The sequence below is a fragment of the Perognathus longimembris genome, unplaced genomic scaffold (assembly GCF_023159225.1).
Source record: "Perognathus longimembris pacificus isolate PPM17 unplaced genomic scaffold, ASM2315922v1 HiC_scaffold_4671, whole genome shotgun sequence".
NCBI lineage: Eukaryota > Metazoa > Chordata > Mammalia > Rodentia > Heteromyidae > Perognathus > Perognathus longimembris.
This window is the reverse complement of record NW_025960014.1, coordinates 502-6936: the sequence shown is the minus strand read 5'-3', so window position 1 is coordinate 6936 and position 6435 is coordinate 502. Positions and strand designations below refer to the sequence as shown.

The 6435-nt window shown below is 68.5% G+C and overlaps 1 protein-coding gene across 1 annotated transcript; it reads right to left on the bottom strand.

Annotated features, from left to right (window-relative positions):
• Window positions 1-367: 367 nt before the first annotated feature.
• LOC125344932 (dedicator of cytokinesis protein 2-like) lies at window positions 368-4817 on the bottom strand (the record flags this gene model as incomplete). The annotated part of the gene is made up of 6 exons (XM_048337220.1): window positions 4702-4817; window positions 3713-3797; window positions 2936-3022; window positions 2343-2519; window positions 2039-2122; window positions 368-505 (listed from the first exon to the last, which is right to left on the bottom strand). Coding segments are annotated over exons 1-6 (687 nt in total), but the record flags the coding sequence as incomplete, so codon positions are not given.
• Window positions 4818-6435: the final 1618 nt, after the last annotated feature.

Here is a 6435-nt window from a genome sequence, read left to right as displayed (position 1 = left end):
TCGGCCTGATGGGGCCCGGATGCGAGGTGTGCCCCGTGAGCGCACACACCAGGAGTCTGGGTCACTGGCCCAAGGCAGTGGCTCTGCCCACAAAGCCAGGTCCAAGCGGGCCGGGCCTGCTTGCGATGTGGCCTTCAGCCCTTGGCTGCCTGGGCCCCTCGGAGGAGGTACGAGGCTGGAGTCCCGCCTGCGGCCCGTGCCGGGTCAGGGCTCGCACCCAGTAGGTGCTTCACACGTACGCAGCCCACCCTTCCCCGTGGGACGGTGGGGTTGGGGGGGGGGTCCTGGGTGGTTCCCATGGTTCTTCTGCAGCTTTGCTCTGTCCCTCCCCGGCTCCCAGAGCGCCCCCAGCCCTGGGGCCCCATACCATCTCCCGGACGCCGTACTCCCTCTCCACCTTCGCCCGAAGGCTCTGGAAGCACTCCTCCATCCGGTCGTGGAAGGGCCGCAGGTTGTCTGACACCCTTTTCTCGTGGATCTTAATCCCGGCCCCCAGGAAGGGGATCTGCGGAGGAGGGCAGGGGGTGGGGACGGAGCCTAGCCTCCTCCCCCGGGCCTCCTCCCGCCCTGCCCTCCCTGTGACTCGGTAGAGGCTGAGGCTGGGGAAACAGAGAGGCAGCATCGTGGCTTCCTTCCCCTTAGAGCCTCGGCTTTGGGGCAGGCTGCCTTCGAATGTGCCTGGGTGGAGGGGGGCATGGCCAGGCCACCCGCTTTGGGGAAGGCAGCCTCTGTAACTCAGTGGCATGGTGTGGGGGGACCTATGCAGAAGGCGCCACTAGGGGGCGGTGTCTGCCGCGTGCTCCCCCCCCGCCAGGCTCCAGGCTCCCTAGCCGACTCCCGGCCCTCTACGCGGCTCCAGGCCTCGGCGGGCAGCCTTGCGCTGGCCACCCAGCCATGCCCAGGCCCGTCCTCTGAGCTCGGGTGTGGAGGGGCCCAGCGGACGGTCCAGGCAGCGGTGTAGGCTGAGGGGGCACAAGAAGGAACTCTGCCTTCCCCAGAGTCCCGGAAGCATCGGAGAAGGGAGCACTCGGAGCCCGCCTCCCTGCCTTTGGGGTGACCTCTGAAGGGAATGGGGGCCCCAGAAGAACGGACAAACCTCAGAGATACTTGTGGCTTGGAGGAGACACAGAGTTTAAAAAACACATAAGAAAGAAAATGGGCAGGAACTCCAGACAGCAGATGCATTCACGAGCCACGTGTCTGCGGAGGCCACTGGGCCTGCGCCCGCGGGGGCAGGGAAGGGCGGGCCTGAACTCGGAGCCCGGCTCATTCCACCAGGCCGCTCCCGCTGCTGCCTTCCACTCCCTGACTCCCCCAGACTCGAGAAACGCCCCGCCACGGGGGCTCGCTTCGCCACGCAGCAGGAGGGCCGAGCGCTGCCCCCCACCCCTGCTCCTGGGCGGGCCTAGACCAACCCTGCGTGAGGAGGGGCTGCGGGCTGCGGCCCGGGGGGGGGCGGGGGGGGGGAGACCGGGGCCTTTGAAGCCACCACGGTGGGAGAGATCTAGCGGATTGCTTTTTCTGCAGAGAGGGGGAGAGACAGGGAAGGGAGAGAAGGGGGAGGGAGAGGGGAGGAAAGAGTAGCAGACGAGGAGCAGCAGGCAGAGGCAAGTAACGGAGGGAGGGTTACAAGCAAAGAGCCTCTGAGAGACAGGGAAAGACAGGAAGGCGAGAAGGACCGGGAGGAGGAGGGGGAGAGGAGAGGCGCCACGGTTAGAAGAGACGCAAGTTCTTGGTGGGGGGGCGGGTCTGGGGCCCAAGGTGGCCCCCCGCTGACATGGGTGCAGACCCTCGATTGAGAGCCAACCCAAGGTGTGCAAAACCTGACGCCCACCTCCGCATTGCGGGCAGCAAACTGGGTCGGCGCCGGGGGGAGGAGCCCCGGGGCCGGGCCGGTGCCCCCTGGTATCTGACTGGACAGTGCCGGGCATGTGCGAGGCAGTGCCGGGCATGTCGGGGGGGGGGGGCTGGCCTTAGTCTGAGCCCCTCTGTGGAAAGCCGCCTCCAGAATTTAACATCAAAGCCGGGCCCCCCTCACCTGCCAGGCGATCAGGTCCTTGAGCCGGTCCAGCCTGTCTTGGTCCTCGGGGTGCTCCCGGGCATAGTCCTCGGTGAAGAAGGCCTGGAGAGGACGCGGGGGGCCGGGCTCTGTCCAGTGGCTCGGGCCCCGCCACTCCCGAGGCCCGGGAGAGGGCCGTGTCTGGGCCAGTGGGCGCAAGGGCCTCGGGGTCTGGGCGAGGTGACGGTCGGGCACGGGGGTGGGGGGGGGAGGCGCCGTCGCCCTTGCTTTTTGGAGGTTGGGGTCCGCAGCCCCGGGGGTGGGCCGGGGCGGCGCGCCTCACCTTCTCGTACTTGGCGAAGCCCCCCATGACGGCGGGGTCCACGATGCCGTTGAGCAGCATGGAGAGCGGGTTGATGGGCAGGCCAGGGTCGCCCTGGTACTGGTTGATCATCATCAGGATCTTCTCGTTGGCGGCCGACATGGTCTCGATGGCGTTCTCCAGAGGGCTGATGGTGCTCTGCGCGAGAGACCCCCCCGGGCCTCAGCAGGCGCTCGGGTACTGCGGCCCACGCCTGTCACCCCCAGGAGGCCGAGGGCGGAGGGTCCCGGTTTGGAACCAGCCCCGGGGCAGGGAGACCTGCGAGACTCTCATCTCCGATGAGCCACCAGAAGCTGGAAGTGGGGCCGTGACCCGGCGGTAGAGAGCCAGCCTTAAGCGAAAGAGCTAGGGGACCCCCGCCCCCCGCCCTTCAGAGAGGGCGGCGGCGTGGCAAGCAGCACCGACCGCAGGGCGGCACGGCCACAGACCGGGGAGAAAGAGGCGTCGGCGCGGTCGGCTTCATGGTGGAGGCCTCCTGCCCCGCCCCGCCCGCCCTGCCCTGTCCTCCCCCCCCCACGGGGTGGGGGGGGCAGGCTCCCTGAACGCCCGCTCACCTGAGAAATGTGGACCACCTCGAACCAGCGCAGGATGCCAGGCAGCTTGTATGCGGTCAGGAAGGAGGTCCTCTCTATCCACATGGACTGGCGGCCGTCCGGGGGGGCGGGGGGGGGCACAGGGCACTTAGGAACCCGGGGTCTCAGAGGCCTGACTCCGGGGCCACCCACCACCCCACCACCCGTGGTGGGGACATTACAGCTCCCAAGAGCGGTGCGGCGGTGCCGGCCCCCCGGGAATCCTGTCCCCAGCCCCAGCTCGGTCGTTCAAAGCTGGCTCCGCCCACCGTCTGGGTGCTGGGACCCCTGGAACCAGGCCGCACCGTCTGGGAGCGTGGGGTGGGGTGGGGTGGGGGGCGGTGGTGTTGACAACGCTCTCAGAGGGGCGGTGACTCCGTATGACTAAGAGTCACAGCCTGGGCTGGGTATTGTGGGGCACGCCTGTAAGCCCAGGTTCTCGGGGCGAGGCAGGAGGCCTGAACCAAAGGGCTCAAGGGGCAGCCCTTACCCAGCATGCCCTGGGTACCAGACCCCCCTCCCCCCCAAAAAAAACCCCACACAAAACCAAATACATAAAGAAACAACTCCAGCTGCCTTGGGGTATCACGGCCGACAACGGGCAAAAACTCGAGGCACCGTCAGAGACGGCAGCAAGGGCGGAGCGGGCGGCCCGGGGGACAGGAAGGAAGGAGAAAGCCCGGCCGAGCCTGCCGCTGTGCCCGCCCCTGTCCCCCGAAGCCCCCTGGCGACCCCGCCCCGCGGGGTGGGGACACTCACGGCGAACTCGTTGTCGGGGTCCACGGGGCCCCTGTGCACAGGCCGGGAGTAGTGGAACCTCTGCACGTAGTTGGACTTGTAAAAGCTGACGGGAGGAAGCGGCAGGGGTCCAGGCGCGGCCAGCCTCCGGCTGCTGACCCGGAGCCCCCCCATTCCCGGCCTGCCCAGCCTCCGGCTGCTGACCCTGAGACCCCCATTCCCGGCCTGCCCAGCCCGGGCTGCTGACCCGGAGCCCCCCCATTCCCAGCCTGCCCAGCCTCGGGCTGCTGACCCGGAGCCCCCCCCCCGCCCGCTGGGCACAGAGCCCCCCACCCACCCCCATCCCCGGCCTGCTCAGCCCGGGCTGCTGACCCGGAGCCCCCCCATTCCCGGCCTGCCCAGCCTCCGGCTGCTGACCCTGAGCCCCCCCCACCCGCTGGGCACCCCCCCACCCCCATCCCCGGCCTGCCCAGCCTCGGGCTGCTGACCCTGAGCCCCCCCAACCCACTGGGCACAGAGCCCCCCCACCCCCATCCCCGGCCTGCCCAGCCCGGGCTGCTGACCCTGAGCCCCCCAGCCCACTGGGCATAGAGCACCCCATCCCCAGCCTGCCCAGCCTTGGGCTGCTGACCCTGAGCCCCCCCCCCGCCCGCTGGGCACAGAGCCCCCCCACCCCCAGCCCCAGCCTGCCCAGCCCGGGCAGCGGCTCTGACATTGGGGCTGCGCGGGCTCCGGAGCTGACAGCCAGCCCTGAACGACCGCTTTCCCCCACCTGCCACACCCCCCGCCCACCCTCCCTTCTCTAACTGCAGGAGACCCCCCTTCCCAGAGGCGAAGGGGGTGGAGGGGCGCAGGCTGGCTGGGGAGGGGCTCTGGGGCACTCTGTGGAGCTCTCTCCTTCCTCCCTCCCCGCCTGCCTCCTCCTCCCCGCCTCCTCCCCTCCTCCTCCCCGCCTCCTCCCCGTCTCCTCTCACCGCCCCCCCCCATCCCCGGTGGGCTGCAGGTCTTACTTGATGATCTGGTCAGGCACTGGCTTGTTCTTGAACCTGGGGTGCTCATCCAAGACAGGCTGGACGGTGAAGCACTGGATGTCTGTGGTCCTGGAGTTAAGGACTCTCGTGCACATCAGACTGGAGGTGGGGTTGGCTCGGGTACCGCCCCCCCACCCCCCCGCCGGGGGCCACGTCTTTATCGGGTGATGGCTTCTGCTGGTTCAGGAGCCCTGACCCAGAGCCGCCGCTCCTCTGGGAACCCGGCCTGCGGCTGGCTCTGCCCAGACCGCGGCCCCTCGCTGGCCTCCTCCCCTGCGGCCCTCAGACAGAGCCAGGCCCGCTGTCCACGGAGACCGTCCTCACCCCTCCCATACTCGGGGCTCCACAGCCCGTCCCCACCGCTCTGCTGGTCGACTCTCAGCCCCCGTCTTTCCTCTATGTCCTGTCCCCCCGCCCCCCTGTAGGAGGGCAGAATCCACAGTCCTTCCAGAGCTCAGAACCAGGTAAGGCGCCGTGCCAGGTTCGGTGCCGCCGTCTCTGATGGGTTTGCGCTGCACTGCTGTGTTGGGATGGATTCTCTCCCTCCCGACCCGGTGGACTGGTGTCCGTCTCCGTCTCACCCTTGGTCTCCCCTGTGCGGCCCAGACTGAGGCACAGGTGTTGTTGTTATTTTTGTCTGTCATAAGGCTTGAACTTGGGGCCCTGGGCACTGTCCCTGAGTTCTTTTGTTCAAGGCTACTGCTCTAACACTTTTGAGCCACAGCTCCAAGTTTTCTGGTGGTTCATTGGAGATAAGGAGTCTCACAGACTTTCCTGCCCAGGCTGGCTTTGAACCCACCATCCTCAGACCTCAGCCTCCCGCGTTGCTAGGATGGCAGGCATGAGCCACGGGAGCCTGGCAAGGCACAGGTTTCATACTTTCATCTGTGGGCCCCAGGAGCTAAGGGCCAGCCCGCATTCCCCTTGCAGAGAAGGCTGAGGCCGGTCCTCCCGACCCACGAGGGGAAGGAGAACGCCAGGGCCGCCAGCAGAGGCGTCCTCCCGGCAGGAGGAGAGACCCCTCGCCTTCCCAGATGCTCGGAGGCTTTGCCATCCTAGAAAGCCGGCAGAGCGGTCTCAAGAATCCGAGCTCTGGGCGCTGTGCAGGCCTGAGCTCCAGTCCTGGCTTTGCCGGCCCCGTCCCTGGCCCCGTCCGGGCTGCTGGGGTCCTGTGAGCTCGGAACCCACAAACCGCACAGCGCAGCGCCACCCGGCCGGCAGGGCCGTCGGGGGGAGAGGACCGGGGGTGGCGTGGTGCACCGCAGCCGGCTGTTACGACACAGGCCTCCGTCCTCCAGAGAGGACAGCTCTGAGCCACACGTGTGGCGGGCCCTCCCATCCCAGCGTCAGCCCCGGGGGGGGCCTTCTGACCACGGCCCAGCCACCCGCCCGCTCAACCCTGCCCCGAGCCCCAGGCCTGCATGGGGCTGGGTCTCGCTTTCCTCAGAGCGTGCTTGGCAGCGGAAGCTCCTGCAAACAGCCGCGGAAGGCGGGCGGGCGGCGGCGGGAGAAGGTCACGCCTGAGTACGTATCACCCGAGAGGAAAACGTCTGGATCGAGGCTGGGCAGACGGCGGACCGGCTGTGCACTGTCAACCCCGTTTGCAAGGCTGCGACTCCATCCGGGTGCAGGGGTGGGTGGTGTGGGGGGCCCAGCCGGGGTGACGTGCCCACTGCCCACTGCCCACTGCCCACTGCCCGGCTCTCACGCTCG